General features: G+C 35.7%; 1 protein-coding gene across 2 annotated transcripts in view; it reads right to left on the reverse strand.

Moving 5' to 3' along the window:
• LOC126825729 (disintegrin and metalloproteinase domain-containing protein 7) overlaps window positions 1–4914 on the reverse strand; it is a 47903-nt gene extending 42989 nt beyond the window's left edge. The window contains exon 1 of one of the 2 annotated variants that reach the window (XM_050555497.2): window positions 4663–4914. In XM_050555497.2, coding sequence (XP_050411454.1) covers window positions 4663–4726 — 64 coding nt within the window. In that variant the 5' untranslated portion in view covers window positions 4727–4914. The remainder of the gene's footprint in view (window positions 1–4662) is intronic. The other variant, XM_050555498.2, reaches the window with a different exon arrangement.
• Between the last annotated feature and the right edge of the window lie 13728 nt (window positions 4915–18642).

Here is an 18642-nt window from a genome sequence, read left to right on the forward strand (position 1 = left end):
TCCATGACTATTTATCATATCACAACCTGCATAGGTATTTGCATTTCAATATCCCTTACTTTTTTTGAAGAGTATATTAAAATAACATTCAACAAAAGTACATTTTACAAATCTGATATGACAAATGTCTGATTTGTAAAACAAATATTGATTTTAAGATACAAATGTTAATTTTAGTATACAAATGTCGAAATACATCAACAAAAAAAGAAATAAGTATTGAGGACTGTGACTTAAGAATTAAGAACACTGAATAAAAAGCTGTTTGGTCTTCCATAGAAACTTGGCTAAATACCCCAACCATGTTGACTAGTCCAAATCAATGTTCATTTAAGCATATTGTTTTCCAATTTCCGGTAGAACTGTTAATTTATTTCAAGCTCAAATAAATTAGATACTACCATCCACACTAAACCTGGGAAGAATGTTTATAAAACAAAGACCTCAGTTTTTGTCGCTTCCTTGTTATAATCTCTGATTCGTAATCAGCAAAATATGAGGAGATCTTCCCTTTTTTCATTGGCTCGAGATATTATATATAGACAGTGAAGACCTAAAAAAAAAGACATCTATAAAATTGTATACTATAGTTCGAATTTGTTATGTAATTTACTTGTCAATATTTGTGGACACTTCCAGGAATATGAAATATTATAACTCGTTTTTTACATAGCGAAAACTGCACAATCTTCGTTTTCAGCCACCATTCCTGTCTCTGTGGGGAATATGGCGGATGGAAAAGAAATCTTATATTCTAATCGATTTCATAACGGGTATAAAACTCCATTTGTATCCCATGCAAATGTAGAAACGGAGGACCTTCTTATACTTGGGCTAATGATATGTTAATGATGATGGGTTAGTTGTATTTTACGTCCGCTTCCACCGAGGTGATATCGCAGACAAAATGTTAATGTTGGGTTGTTTTCTTTTATAGTTTAAGCGACCACATTGAAATGCAGTGATAGCATTAATAAGTATAATAAAACCGAGTCTTCGTTTTACATGACGTCAGACTAATGACACTTTTATGACACTTTTATGTAGTTTTACACTACAGGAAATGTCGAATACTCTTATTCTATGACTTGCCGAAAGAGTGTATGATCATAGAGACCCGTGAGTAGAGAATTTTATCTGCAACAGACATACCTATATTACCTACATAAAAATTCTAAATTTAGTCAATAAGCTACTTGGTTATTACGAACAAGATTTTATTTTGTCGTTTGTTGTTTTATTTGGATTCCTGTCCAGCAGTTTGCTTGCAATTTTGTCATGGCCACGCCAAGTTTATAGTATGCATAAACGGTTAGAATGCATAATTATTTTCTTTCTGTGCCGTAACTTTAAATCTTTAAGAAATTATATAGTTTTACCGAAGATTATGTCCAAATTTTTACGTAGACAACCAGATGTATTGCAGCATTACATAATTATAACAACCCGTTCTTCCTGAAGTCCATAGATAAAAAGTGTTTCCCTCTCTATTGTACAATTAAGTACCTTCTATGTGAACTAAAATAAGAAGCAGTATTCGATGTTCTAGCAATAGTAAGCATATTCAAACCAGTGTAGATTACTCGCCAGTACTTGAATACCAGTGGTGTAATAGCTTAGGTCTGGATTTCAAAAGTCGGAGTCATTGGGTATGAGTCCAATGGCTTATTACACATGATGGTGTAACTCTGCCTTGTTCAGAATACTTCCAACCATTCTAGTTCAAAACAGACGTCTCCTCATTTCCTAAATGAGAAATGAGCTCCGAGCAATGTACCCAAATCTTCTTAAATCTTGTTCGATTGCATTGTAGTGAAAATGGGGCTAATTTGAATTAAATCTGAATTAAATTTATACAGGAAGGAACAACGCACAATTACAACTTAGATGCAGTAGCCCCATAGTATCTCTAAATATGACATAGCCCTCTCCACACTACTGGCCCAAAAAATTTTTTTTTGATTTGTGCATGTATATTATTAAGGTTAATATCATAAGATCAAGAAAGAAAAACGTAGATAATTTATGAGCATGCGCTTTATTTATTTATTTGTTTGGGGTTTTTTTCTTCTTTTTTTTTCTTTTAAAGAGTCAGTGGATGAGATTTTGGACGCAGGTACATGAACACCATAGTACACATATAATGCAGTTTGGTCGTTTGTCTCTTATTTTAACAATCAATTGTCCAAATACAGAGACAACATGCTAGCTTTGACGATCGATAACTACCCCTGAATTATCTCGAATTTATATCTTAGTCAACACCAAGGATTATTTACCATTACGTTAAACACCAATTCTATAACTAGACATTTGACAGATGTCGTCATTTTTTGTTAAGTTTAAAAAGTCAATCATAATCTGAATGAACACATAATTAAACATCGCAAAAAATGCTTCACAGGGTCGATAGCGAGACGAGCGAAAATCGGAGTGAACACTTTAAACAATCCTTGTTGTGCGCAGGCCTTAAAGGAGCTAAACATCAATAGTATCCAGAATATTCTAAATTGAAAACACGAATCAAATATTGGTCCATTTTAATCAGTATTGATGTTGTTAACTTAGCGTGAACATATGGGATCCAAATATCCCGAATTTAAGACATTAATAATATTTCAAAACCAGTACTCTAAAAACATAATGGTTTCAAGTGGCATTTGTAAAAAACAAAGAAAACATATCCCGGAAGACAATACTGAAGTAATTAGAAATGGCTGACTCACAAACAAACAAAAAATTTTTTTAAAAAAAGAACGTATAGAATTGACTAAGCGAGCGTAAAGGAAAAAATGGTAAAAAAATCCAAATTTAATGAAAATCACTTTATATACACTCATATTAATGTTTATTTTAAGTTCCAAAAATAGAGCCATGCGATACAAAACACGAAAATAACACCTCAAAAATCCACCCAGTCTGTTTTGAGAGTTGACACAATCCGAGTCCCCGAGTCCCAAATTAGATCACTCACAGGTCATTCGGGAAATGGTCGAGGAGACCTTTCGGGTTATTTCATCGAAGTGGCTGACAATGAATGGTATCTACTTGGTAAATTGAGACTGTATGTAGACAACCATTTGTTTTGGATGGTTGGGCTGAAGTTCGATATTTCCCTGAAGTTTTATAGTAAACGGAATTTATGAGGCGGATTTCACAACACATAATTATATTCAGTTTTATGTAGAATACTTATTCTATGATCTTGGAAATTCACTGTCCCTTTGCAGTATACGTAAAACATTTTGTCGATAGGGTCAAGGATGAAAATACAATGGAAATAAATACAAGGTGATATTAACGTCTCGTCAACATAATGTTGAAGTCATTTTGACATACGGTTATATGTATTTACTACGGAATTTTCCCCATCATTCAGGTCGATGGTCTTTTTTAAGTTCGTGTTTAATGTGTACACGGAAGCGGGAATATTCAAATCGTAAAAACGACCCTGTGTTCATTCTTGCAAGCGTTGGTAGGTCAGCAGGAATCAAATTTCGATTGTGTAGTATTTGACATCTGCTACTTGTAATAAGTTTCCCGGGTAGTGCAGGACATCGATATAACTAATATTCAAAAGAAGCCAGTTTAACAAATTTGACCCAATGACCGATTCCCAAAGCTTTAGAGACTTAACTACTATTCGTGTAACACATTTACGGAATGGAAAGAGGTTTGAAGTAGAAGTCATTTTAAGATTAACATTTGACAATTTCTATTTCAACAGCTAAAGCTATAAGTTCCCTTTTTTCTCAACTAAAGCAAATTTATGTATGGAGTCAAAATGGATACTGGGTCAAATCGCAACAGTTAGCGTGCTTCTTGTCGGTGTGTAACGGAATGCACAACGACGACTAAGTGTGAAACGTTTATTAAACATATCCTGAAACAATTGAATGACCCCTTCGTAACTACACGGGGGTCTATGTAAGAACCAATAAGAGCGATGGTTCAAATAAACCAAATCATATAGACTTAGGGGTTATCGTATATGGATATCGATCACATATGGCCGCGGTATTGATGGAATGTTTCATGTCCTGTGGATTTTAGCCATCTTACATCTTAACCCCAAATTGTTATAGCAGCTTTGGTGAATTTACTATATAGAAATAAACTGTAAATGAGAAAGATAACAATATGTCTTTATTATGTTAAATGTTTAATTAAACACAGTCGGGTTTCATTACATCCAGTATAAACGGTAGGTAGGTAGCATCTGTTGGTTAAGAAACCCCATTTATGTACACAGTAGCTTTTTAATAACCAAAATGTTTGACATTATTTTAACAACAGTTACTTATAATGTATATCAAAATTTAAATTTCTATTTATACAATAATTTGAATATATTTTCTAATTTATGATATAGTGCCTTATTACACTAATAACTTGTCTTCCGGTATTTATGGACTATTATAAATAATCATCATTGCCTACTGAACATAATCGTTGCTCAGTTATCTGGTCTGAAAACGTCCAACTTAATGTTAAAACATCAGTCGCATCATACTATCTAATTACTGACCTTAAATACATCTAAAATTCTCTATGTTTCAAAACATTTAACCACTAACACCACGACATATTTAGGAGCGAGCATTTTAAAAAATTGCCTGTATCAGTATACTGATTAATAAATTATTTATAATTAAAACATACCTGCATTGGCTTTAATTATAGTAAGTAAGTAAGTAAATACTGTTATGTAAGGATATATCCACATGGCCAACACTACCACTTCTAAATAACACTCATCCAATCTTACACCAAAATCCGCCAACTTGAAAACCTTGTGTGTGTTGTATTGAGACGAAAATATCAAACTTCTCCCTATATACACAAAACACCTGTATATTTACACTCAAGCTAAGGTTACTGTCAATCAATCTTTGACAGACAGATGATTAAGTTAAGTGATCGAAATGAACAAACAATATCACACTAACGTCTCATAGTAAATATATATTTTAGCCAGAAAAACGTTATATATGTTTGTTAAGTGTTTTATTTGTACGCGTTGTTAATTTTTCAAGTTTTTAGAGAAAAATGTACTTTACTTTGGCAGTCTCCTGTCACCATTGATTGTCATGTTTAGACATTGCCTCGGGCATGACATTTAGTAAATGTATTGTATACATGATTTTCCATTCTTTCCATTTAAAGGGTATTTTTTCAGTACTATTTTCAACAGAGTCATGGCCTTATATATATGTAATATGATTGTCAACATGCACACAAACACGTATATTTATTTGTCATGATAAAAATAAATAAATGTATATATCATAATAATCTTAAAAATGATATGAATGATGAGCTGAAATATATTTTTTGTTGCCCTGTTATAATATTTGTGCTAAGGAAATCATTTAATTAACGAGGAGATCGAGTAAGGAACATCGGTATTTTGGGAATTGATTATCTTAAGAGCTATGAACTTAGACACTTTTCACCTCTAACTTGCTTTCAATGTCAAAATTGTGGAGTTATTATCAAAATTGCTGCCAATGAAATTTCTTTGGCAAGTTTATGCATACTTGTCGTCTCTCTTTAAGTCACAGCAGACATGGCTGTGTGTCTCATTGGGCTTTTACCATTCGGCATTCGAAGCTTTCTTGGTTTGTATTATACGAAGTCCCATTAGTGTCAAACAAAAAAAATATTAATTCGTTTGAACGAGTTACGATCTCTTTTGAACGAAATAATTAATTCGTTCAAACGAGATACTAACTCGTTAAAACCAGATACCAACTCGTTAAAACCAGATACCAACTCGTTAAAACGGATTATTTTTTATTTTATTTATTTATTTTTTTAAAAATCTTTTGGCTCTAACTGGCCTTCGTACTAGTGTCATAAACCCTTGCTTTAAAAATATTTTTAAGAACATGGGGGACAATAGTTATCGTTTACTTTTGTAAACTTGGATTAAACTTTTATCATAAGTACGAAAAAAAGGTTATTGTTATTTGTCCTACATGATTGCGACCAAGAAAAGATTTCTCTTTTGACAAAATGTGAAGCTACGCCAGCCTAAGGAAATGTTGGAGCTCAGGGTCTACGTTTTCAAAGCATCGCCTTCTTTGTAGATATTAATTCTTTGTTTGTCTTTGTATGTTTTCAGTGACATCAATAAGACGGACTGAGGATATCATCTTGGATATTAGAATTCCTTCTCAACTTAAATATCTATATTTATGTTTGTTTATTTTTTTCAATAGTTATACACACAGTAATATATATTGTTGTTGTTGACAGAATACTATTTTTGTATAATTCTACTTTTTTCCCTTAAGGTTTTTATTGTTGGTTTGTTTACTAGCATACATACATGTACACATGTTGTATTTAGATTAACATATTCTGTCAACAATATATAATAATATTTGTTATGAAGCATACCTTTGATTTATTATTACTGAATCTTGTAGTAAGGTCAATGGATCAAAGGAATGACGAGACAATGATTCTAGTCGTAAAAAAGAGGTGATTGCATGGAAATATAGCAATAATTAGCCGAAACACGACCTAAAAAATATACACATGGGTCACATACAGTGTTGGAGCGGAACCGTGTGTATCATACTTTCTTTAATATTATTTAATGTTCCGATCATTGCATTAGGGAAATGGAATACTTCCGTCATTATGGGACAAAACCAAGGCAATTTTAATTTTTTTGGTTGCGTAGAATAAGTTTGCTTGGACTGTGTGAAGGGTTCTTTTACATGTACGTTAATGTGTACACGGGTGAACGGTATTTTTTCCCTTCCGGTAGTAAATGCACAAGAGGATGCTGTTCTTTCTTTACCAAGTTTTCATACACTGCCATTATGCTTATAATCAAAATATTAGCATCCAATTGTGGCGGATGTTACAATTTCTAAGTATGTAAATGCATGAGTAGCCCAGACGTATTTCTGTCAAAGGTATGAGACAAATGTTGTTACATCTTTGTCCTTTTACTCGGAATTTAACTTGTAAGTGATATTCCTGACAGAAAAACTGTTTCCCTTGACACGGAGGTGAGATAAATCACTTTCTGAAAGAATTTACTTAAAATGCTCGGATTTCATGCCAATGTCAAGTTTATTTTAATTGCATTCAACAAGGTGTAAAAAAGAAATACTTGCCATGTCCTTGTTACCTTGCCAGTGGTCAGACAAACAGGAAAATATGGTATTGACCTGCTAATGTTAAGGTTAACTATCGGTGATCAACAGGTATGGGTTCTGTATTTGAGAAATATTCATCTAAAGTTTTAAATTTCTGGCAAAATTCTTAGATAGGAATATTTACGCCAGTGTCATATTAAGATCAAGAGCGGCTATTCCACTTATGGGGCCCCTCCCAATCCCTCATTAAGTATAAATGGGGCAAGTATTATGATGATAAAGGATATTTTAGACTTATGATAGTGCCAAAAAATACTATACACCTTGACCGGAGGTCCGCTAGTTTGTGAGACCCCAAGCTTCAAACGGCTAGAGGTGTTTACAACATATACTATTCAAAAAAAGTAGGGGATATTTGATTTTTAAGTGTTATTAAAGTCACCTAATGAAACTGACGAAGAAACAAATGACAAAATGAAATGAAGTTCACATTCATCGATTTATTCCAAATGATCGTTAGACTAAGTAAGGCACAGACTGACCATTATAAGGGTAAAATGATACCCGGGGTCAAACAGCAAAGTTACCACAGCATCACAACCAAGTCAGTAACGGGTAAATCCTCCTCTGTTTGCCAAACAAGCATTGATCCGACGTGGCATACTCCTAATGAGACGTCTAAGGTCATTTTGGTCCAGATTGTCCCATTCCTGTTGCAACGCAGCAGCAAGTTCTTGGACATTGGCAGGACGTTGTTGACGTTGACGTAACCTCTGTCCAAGCATGTCCCAGACATGCTCGATGGGGGAGAGGTCGGGACTCAGTGCTGGCCAAGGTAATGTGGTGATGTTCTGTTGTTGGAGGTAACCTGTAACGATCCTGGCCCTGTGACATCTTGCGTTGTCATCCTGGAAGATGAAACGGCGGCCATGACGTCGTGCGAACGGCACAACATGGACTGCCAAGATGTTGTCCCGGTAGTACTGGCCTGTAACACGCCCTGCAACAACATGTAAAGCCGTTCTTCCAGCAACAGTGATGCCTCCCCACACCATAACAGAACCACCCCCAAATCGATCATGTCTGATGACGTTAACGTCTTGGAAGCGCTCGTTTCGACGACGCCACACCCTCCTACGTCTGTCCAAAAAATCAACAGTGAACCTTGACTCATCTGAAAACATCACATTGCTCCAGCGTCGATTATCCCAGTGTTGACGATCCCTACACCAACGACGTCTTCCCTGAATGTGATGATCTCTCAAACAAGGGATCACGCGAGGACGTCGGGCGCGAAGGTGACCCCTATGCAGTCGATTCCGAATCGTCTGGCCACTCACTCTCACACCAGTGTCTGTTTGAAGACGAGCGCTGATCTGATTTGCTGTGATGACACGATTTCTCAAGGCCAAGGTACGGATAAATCGATCTTGGGCTTGAATTGTCGCCCTTGGTCGACCTGAGCGTGGTCTGTCCTGTACAGATTGTGTATCAGGGTATCTGGACCATAGCCTGCTTATGACAGACTGAGAAACATTCATCGTCCGCGCCACAACCGCCTGTGTTGTGCCGATCTGTAGCATGCCAAGGGCACGTAACCTTTCATTTTGGGTAAGCCGACGCATATCAAAATTTGTTTTCTGGTCACTAAAACAATTAAACTGATGTTTCCACCCTGGAATTCAATGCCACAATGACTGTAACATTCAAAGTCAGAATCGTGCAAATCTTGGGTTGGACCCCCATAATGATCCCAAGCATCACCTGCATTCCATGCGGTAGCTATTGGTGCGTTTCGGCGTCACATGTAACTGGAAATGTTTCTTCTGTTAGGTTCTATAGTGACTTTTTTCGTAGTCATTTGCATATTTTAGTATTATGCCCCCAAAATCAAATATCCCCTACTTTTTTTGAATAGTATATTATCAATGCAAATTATTTGAAGCTAAAAGACAAATATAGCCGAAGATAAAATGGTTAAAATTAACCAATCCGGAAGTAAGTTATGGTCGTCAAAAGTGTACATTACGTCCTATGGGCTGTCTACCGCCACCTTCAATGTTACTGGACCATTAATTTCTATCCAAGAACAACGGGGTAACAACTAACCTACGTTTTGTTTTTATTTAGTCGTCTGAATTACTATCTCAAGAACATTTTGCAACAATGATTGTTTATATCTATAAAAAAATAATAAAATTTTCTTTTTTACATATTTAAAACATTTTTTTATTCAGGATATTTAAATGAGATGGGGAAAAAACCTAACCTATGTAAAACATACATACAGAATACAAATGAATAGAATACAGTCGTCGCCAACTCCCCAGATTTGGGAGCCGCGTGCTAACCAGGATTATCTCGGGTTTACTCTCGGGGTTGTCCGAGAAAGTTCCTCGGGTTTAGATTGTTTATAGGGAACTAGATTTATTCACTGATTATTCGTTAATTATAAAATGTAATTTATAAGGACACTACATTTGTTTATTTAACAGCAATTGATATGGCGATAAAAAACAATCCTCGAGCAATTTCTGTAGGAGTAATGGTAAAAAAAGTTACTGCAAACTTAAATTACAAAAAATAAGATTTACCTATATAATCGTGTTTTTTTGAATGGACACACGCCAGGATAGATTTGACAATGATTCCTCATGCCATTAAATTGTTTCGCTAGATGTTTTGGTACAACGTCATAAACGTCCGCAAACATTGCTTATGGATTTATGTTCCTGTGAGGCTGCGAATACCGGAGTCTCACTTCTGACCGAATAATAGTAAAATACTGAAAAAAGCATCATACAAAGACATAGTTTGTGTTAGGTTGTATTTTGTTCAACCGAATCATAATCATTTAAATTCAGCGATTGACTGGTCTCAATTTGGCTCACAATCTAATTTGAACACATTTAAATCTCAACTTGCAAGTGATTTTTAAGCTTGATAACAGTTGATGATATTTTAGAATTACATCATTCAAAGTAAATTATTTATTTGGGTGTCTTTTTATTTCCTGATGATCCCTAATGTGATATTAAGATCTGAATGAAGTACGACCTAGTTCAGCTGTAGATGACGGTGACAACATGAGGTAGCGGTGATGGCGAGCTACACCTGATACATGAACGTGTATTAACGATATTTATTCACCACATATGAATAAGATACGATTAGAGAAAACCACGGTGTTATTACCATGTATGTATGATCTTGTAAAACTTACAGGTATTTTATTTGTAGGTGTCTCAGTTTTGTCATATTAATACAAATAAAACACAATCAAATAGTTAATATGAGCTTTCCTCCAAATAACGGCCCTGTACTCTGCAGCGCCTTTGAGAACGCAAAATAACTGAAGGGGGGCAACCCTTGTCAGATGATCGTCTTCGACTAGTAACTCTCTCTTCACTGACTTGAGTGTTAATCGCGTAACATTTTTTGCCATACATCTTATTTTTAACATGCCTATCACCTTAATGTTTATAAACCCAAAGAGCCCAAACACACTGTAGAGGATTGATCGTTTCCATTTTGTTAAACCCCATTTCATTTCATTTCATTTCCGTTTCAATTTTTTCCAGGACTGGTAAAAGTCATCTATAAGCAGTGACCTCATTTTAGTAGGCAATTTCCACAATTCATATACTCTATGTTTACTTTCTGATCATCTCGCCTAAAAATTATGAATATTCACCAAAGTATGGCTGAAAATATAAATTCAAACAAACTTCTAGACCCAAAAAATTACAAGATATAGCACGCAAAAGGGAGTACAGCGAGAATTGCTTTATAGAACTACATTCAGGGGATGCATGATTATTTCCAGTCCTGATGAGGAATTCCACTAAAGATTCTATCCTGATTGACTTCAATGTTAAATTGTATTTTATTTAATAAGAATAGGATTGAGGAAACTATATACACCCCCTCAATAAATTTTATAATTACAATTAATTTACTAAAATACATGTATATAGCCGAAACTAGTCATATTGTGTTATTTGATACACATAAAGTTTGATGACGACTATAAGGCCTGAAAGTATACTTATAACATGTGGTAGTGGAAATAACAGAAGATAGTAATGGTTATATTAGACGGTAACAGTACTTAAAGTTACAATTTCATATTTTTAAGTTATATTTTTAAAATGTATTAAAATAAAGCCCTAAAATAGATGGTATCTATAAACAGTCCTACCTTGTTAAAGAATAATCCTATTAATCCTATAATTCACTATTGCCAGTTAAGAAATTGGCAAAAATATCATTTTCAACTTCAAATTCAAACGTTTGAAGATAGCTATTCCATGGTGGGGAAAAGGAAAACAAGGGAGGTAATTGGGAGGTAATTGTGTTATTATTTCCGATGTTGTGATTTTTAAGTGTGAGAATGACACCAGTGATCGTATAATAGTGAGTTGACAACCTATTGAGCAAAAGACATAGAAATAATTATGTTTTGACTTTCTTAGAAAATGTGAAATTGTAACTGTAATCCTAAACACGGGCATACGCTATGGAGATGGAGTGTGCTATGAGGGAACTTTTGTCCAGACAGCGGCGATACGGCCTACTCTTATTTTAAACCTCAACTGCCGAGGGTTCCATTACGTGCACACGGGATCACGGTTTTTCGTTCCAACCGAAAGACTAGACACTGTTACCTTCCACTCCCCCCCCCCCCCACAAGGTGGAAAAGTCCATGGTAATTTGCCAGCCAGCATCGGTACAAACAAAACTTCTTGGGCCCTGTGCACTCTTATATAACATTCCACTGACAAAAGTTGCATTACGTGCACGAGACCACCTGGTTAGTGAACCAGCGCTACCGTGGAGATTGATATTGGGGTGTGACCAAGAAAAAGCTTTAGTGTATTCTGTAAAACAAAATTGCCCTTGTAGCATCGTAACGTTATGCACATAAGAAGAGTAAAAAGAACAACATTAAACGATTTTTAGAAAAATCTGGATAATCCTAAGAAAAGGGAATTTAAATTTTAAATATTTCTTATAATAGCAAATCGAGCATAATGTATTCAAAATTATGATAGATATATTGAAAGCGTACATCAGAACACATATCAACATATAAAACTGACTCTCTTCTGAAATATAAATTCCTTATTTTAAAACAAGTATGATGTGGGTCGGTAGCTGCAAATTGAACCAAAAAATCTTTTCAATCCTATAGAATCTTTGTAATTTTTAGGTGTGGCAAGCAAAAACAAATGCTAAAAAATTTTTGTATAAAGTTTTTTTCTTAAAAAGTTTTTAAAGAGATAGGTTGCTAGGCAAAGAAATCATTAGAATATACTGTTCAAGTTAAATTGTTAAAAATTAATAGGATTTTTCGTCTTAAACAGGTATGAATGCAGCTTTTCAAGTTATCGAAAATCTTTGAAAATCCACAGGATTTCTTGTCTATAAGGACCTTAACGCGTGTTAACTTTCGTCTCTATGGTCACCATACGATTTTGAATGTGATCAAGGGCAATAACCCTGGCAATTGTTAAAAATCAATAGGCCTCTACCTTTCAAGACACGGTGTACAAATTTCAAGTCATTCGGGTGACACCTGTGGTCTACAGCATCCACAAGAGTTTTCAAACAGATCGAGGGCCATAACTCTGGCAGTAATTATCGGAAATCGTTGACAGGCCGGTCGACGGACAGACGAGAACGATGGAAATATATTCGGGAGTATAAAAATCCTGATCCAATTTTAACTCTAACCAGAAGGTTTCACCTTGTCATTGATGCAGAACCAGGGCGTGGGGACTGGTAACTAACAGTGTCTTGTGTCTTTCTGAGGTCCCGTGTAGCCTACACGTGTTCGTAACAGAACCCTTGTCAGTTGGAATTTGAAATTAGAGTAGGCACACTACAGACGTATGTCAGTCTTCATTGGTGGAACGTTCAAATAACCACATATGGACAATGTGGTGACGTTGGAGATAGTCATTCACGACACGAGCGCGGTGGGCACGGACATCATCCTCTTGAAAGATGAAACGTCGACCTGCACGTTGAGCAAAGGGCTGAACTATCGGTGCCAGGATGTGGTCACGGTAGTACACACCAGTGACCCTTCCTTGAACAATATGCAAGTCCGTTCTGCCAGTCATGACGTTAACGTTAGCATGATGCTCATTTACACGCCTCCAAACGGGAGCACGCCTATCGGTGAAATCCATGCAGAGTAAATCTGGACTCATCTGAGAACATTACACGCGCCCATCGACGATTACCCCAATTTCTACGCTGCCTACACCATTGACGCCTGTTTGCCATGTACTGGCGAGTTAATGGAGGCACAACACGCGGTCGTCGCGCATGCAAATGGGCTGCATGTAGCCGATTTCTAATCGTTTTGGGGTGTAACTCGAATTCCTGTAACTTGGTACAGTTTACAGAAAGCTGGTTGGCCGTTTGTCCTTGATTTCGCAGGACCTGTGTATGAATGTATCGATCCTGGGCTTGTGTAGTGGCTCTAGGACGACCTGAACGAGATCTATCATCAGCATTGTGTGTTTGTTGGTACCGGTTCCACAATCTGCTGATCACAGACTGTGACACATTAAGCATGTTGGCCACTGCTCGCTGTGTAGAACCCATTTGAAGCATGCCAATAGCACGTAGACGTTCATCATGTTGAAGACGCCTCATTGCAAATTAAACGTAACACACTAAAGCAAAGATACGCTATGCAAGAACCGATAGGAAAACAGAAATGGATAGGATAAACCAGCACGCGGCAGTTTTCATCAACCCTCCCTTGAAGTGTCAAATTTGACAATAAACCTTTCCCACGTGTATGGCGCTATTGCGTGTCGCACGTGCAGCTCAGTGGTTCTGTTGGGGCGATATGTTCTTCATCTGTGAACATACCCTCAAAGCATGTCAAGTGTCCTTGACTATTATATCACAACCTGCATAGGTATTGACATTTCAATATCTCCTACTTTTTTGAAGAGTATATAATGATAATTAATGCGGAGTTGTAATATTAGTCGATTAATGTGGATTTGTGTAGATTTGTGCTGTTGGTGGTAATTGGTGAACAAATCTACCAATTAAACTTCCTAGGCGGGATAACGAGAGGTCGAGGGAGCGAGAACGCGGGGATATTCAAAGGCGAGAAAGCGAGAAGTCGAGGTAAAATATGGCGACGATTTAGATCATATTTGAATGGCCGCTAACAGCCACCGCAGCCTTGCGAATATTCACTGCTGAACAATTTGTTCCGGATGCGTACTTTTAGTTTATTAATCAATACAAGGCAGTTTATCTTTTTTTATAAACTAAAGTAGTCAGGGAACGAAACTTTACTCCCACAGCAGTTAAATCGTCCGACGGTCGACAAGGGTTGTCGCATATTTATACTTTGTAGGTAATAGGGCGCATTTATAAGACAATTTCATACAGATCAGTTCGTGATTTTCGTCGTTTGAGGGTTAAAAAGGTTCTACAAGCTCAAACAAAGGGCCTTATCTCTGGAAGTAATTTACAGAAATTGTTGCAATTAGACAAAATTTTGAGTTTTACTAATCTAAATAATGCATTTAAATTTTATACAGATCGGATGATGACTCTTGGCGTTCGAGCGTTCACAAGGTTCAACAAAGTCAAACAAAGGCCATGATTTTAGACGTAATTAACGGAAATTGCTGATTTTGGTAGGATTCTTTGTTTTACTAATTCAAATGATCATAACTTTTGCTGTTAGAGCGTCCACGAGGTTCAACAAAATGAAACAAGGGCCATCACTTTATTAACAGAAATTACTGAAATTCAATAGGCTTCTTTGTTTCCCTAATTTGAATTATGTCGTTAGAGCGTTCACGAGGTTTAACAAAGTGAAAAAGGATAATAACTCGAGATGTAATTAATGGAAATTGCTGAAATTCACTAATTTAAAGGATGCATATAAACTTCATACAGATCGGACGACAACTTTTGTTTAATCACTGACTAAAACTAATCACGGACTACACGTATTATCAGGTGCTTTTGTTATTCATGTCCATGAAGCCCCTGCAATTTTTACGCCAAATTTAACCTTAGTTACTACGTCCGTATTTTGCAAAACCGTATATGACATAGAACCGTATATGGTAATAGTATTTGAAATCGTTGATTGGCTGATAGCGATCTATTGTTATGCATAGTCATCGGAAAATTCCATATTCGCCCGTGAATTTCAAATGGAGTCGTGATAAAAGTTGTTCTCAGAGTATACAAATGGTGATAGGAGGGTTTCCTCCCACTGCTAAAGAATCCTATGCGCATTTATGAAAAACTAGCAATTTATGGGGTTATATATAAGCTACTTGCTTGGATCTATTCATTTGCCACGTCACCTATTTTCTCAAAGGCAGCTTACTGGACTTACTCATAATCAGCTGTTATATTTACGGGATTATCAAATTCACCGTTAAACGGTAACAAACTTAGTCTCCATGGGGGTGTGAACGAGTCCACCAATGCCGTTTGGACGACCCAACCAATTTTTTTCGTAAAAATTACGTTTATAATTTCTTATTAAACAATTAATATCATTTTTTATTTTCCGAAATGCATTCCATGGTTTATGCTTCACCCAGAGGGTGTCTAGTGGTCTAATAGTCACATTCTTAATCTGAATATTATTTTTTGCAATATTAATCAAGTATGTAAATCTGAAACATCCTCGGTGGCTAGGGCGTGCGCGTTACATCAAAAGGCCATTGATTCAACTGGCGTGGTTTCGATTCCCAGGATGTACGTGACAAGGAGTAGGGTCGCCTGTCCAACCTCGTGGGTTTTCTCCGGATGCCCCCCCCCCCACACACACACACACACTGCTAATTATTGAAATAAATTTGAACCATAAGTTAGTCTCGAAATGACCTAGTTTGTGTCGAGTGTCTCTCTCTATCTCTCTCTCTCATGCATGGCTTTTAGGCAGGGAGTACACAGCACAGTGGTCGCTACAGAAATTATCCAAACAACCGGTTGTTTTAACAAAATACGGGCAATTAGTTAAAATTAGATGAAGTATTGAATTTCTACCGTGTTCTTTATATCTAGTTGGGGAGTTAATTAATTGTTTAATTTTAAAATGTTGACTATTTCATGAATAAAAGTATCCGTTACCTGACAAAAATCTTTATTAATATCACCCATGATTAAACATTTCGATATATCATCTAATACAACCAAACTAATAGAATTTAAAATAAAATAATTTACCCGAGAAGGACTACTTGGAGACCTATAAAATTTCCCAAATAAAAATATATTACTTTTAGTATGAATTATGATCCAATTAAACTCCGTATTGTCAATTTATATTTCAAAGTATATATTTCTAACATAAACTGCTACCCCCACCACCCTTGTTTGGTGTGCGGTCTTTCTTAACTGGTGGTTAAGACGCTGGCTCGCTAGCCTGGAGGTGTTCGATCCCTGCATTAGCCAAGAAGGTTCATTCAGATTTTCCGACGTAATGCAGGACGGAGGGCCTGGCAATGACAGCTGTCTAGTTGTTCGGGTGTGACGAAAATCCGAGGCCCCGTGTACACATTGGCCTGCACGTAAAAGATCCCTTGACAGTTGGAATTCGATATAAGAGTAGGCCGTAATTCGGAGCAGAATAATAGGATGTTAACCCCAGGTTATTTCATTTCATTTCCTAACTGGTACTTGGTAAGATGGAATAGAGACTAAGTTATCAGGAATGTCTGCTTTTAACCAAGTTTCAGATATTAAGAGAATATCGTAACTATCTGACTCTAAAGAGATGAAGTCAATCTTACATGTGATTTCTTGGTCTATAACATTCTTTGAGCATCCTGATGATCTAAGTCATTATAGATTGAAGAGTGCTAATTTATATCTATTTACTATGTAAAAGTGGGGAAAAGGAGAAGTGCTATAAACAGACGGATTAAATTCTAGTATCGTGAAATGACATTTATTATCCTGGGCGTAATATATTTCATTGGAAGATAATAAGCCACATATAGATTGAATACGTTTATGTTTTAATAGTGTAAAATAAACGTGGTATACCATAGCAACATCTCCGATTGTATATTTATATCAATAAAAAATACACCATACACCATTGACATGTTTCGTAGCCAGCCTCTTCATTCACAATCCGGGTAGACGTCGCCTTTAGTACTTTATTCAATACATTAATACCGAGTCTTAGTGTAGTACAACAATTTATATTTTCAACTTGAATAGTCCATGTTTAGTAGAAAAATATATTATATATCATATTTACATTAGTATGTTTGATTGACGCTTTTATTCTAAAGATGAAATATGTTTTCTTATCGAGTACCTGCCATTCGATCTATAGATTTGAATTACTTCCCTGTTGTTTGAAGTGATTCTCTAAACATCGTCTTTATATTTGAGTTCATTCAATTTTCATTCTTCAAACATCATTTGACTATGTAAATGACACCGTGGGCTCCACTACTTTATAATTACCAGAAATGTAAGATTCTTAAAGATGCTTTATATTTGGACTAATAACATATTCAAACTAATTTGTCTATCCAATTTGTCTTCAAATCCCGCTCGAAACATTATTAATCGCAAGAAAACTTGCTGTGTTTGTCACGTGACTTAATTTAGGGCGAATACATCCAGATTGTATTTGTCATTCGTCGCTGTCCATTAACTTAAATATAGAAGCCTATGCAAATTTTTTGATTATCCTCTGACAACTTATATCTTTTTCGCAAAGTATACTGGACTCATTAGATTAACACATATTAATTATAAAGCGCTCATTACGTAACTCGAGAATACAGACTGACAGTTAGTGATACCCTTACATTTTTGTCACGTGCCGCCCTATGTGTCTTTTTCAGGGAATCCAGAATTTTTGTAATTAGATTGGGTGTCTCTACTTTCCATATATACATAATATGCCATAACTTTATTGAATATAACCATACCCTATAAATAATTTCGTGCGAATGTAATTATTTCTAAAAGCCATATTTCGATTTTATGAAATATATTTATTCTTCGCTGATATTTATTGTCAAAGATGTCTTCTATTCTTACACACGTTTATCAAACACACGTTTGAAGCAACAAAAAGCCTTATAAATCACGTATAATAAAGCAACAAGAAACGTGGACGAGAAGACGAAGGCTATCTCATGTATGCTTATGCATTGATTTAGTAATATCGTGTTATTACTATTTGCATTTATTAACATATAGTTTTAAATTAGACAAAAAAGGATGAAAAATAAACAAGTCAACAGCATAGCGAATACAAATAAATGAATAATTCTGACAGACAATATAAAAGTTGAAAATTAAATGTAGGTATGTATATCCCATATGCTAAACAACGTTTACTATGAGTATAATAGTTGAGTCGTGCATTTTGCACAAAATGATTGAGGGTGTACACTTAATATACCGGACCCAGAAACCCCTATTTATTCATTCATTCATTCATTTCATTGGTTAACATGTACCGTCATATTAAAACCACTCAGGTATC

This window comes from Patella vulgata, chromosome 6, assembly GCF_932274485.2.
Source record: "Patella vulgata chromosome 6, xgPatVulg1.2, whole genome shotgun sequence".
NCBI lineage: Eukaryota > Metazoa > Mollusca > Gastropoda > Patellidae > Patella > Patella vulgata.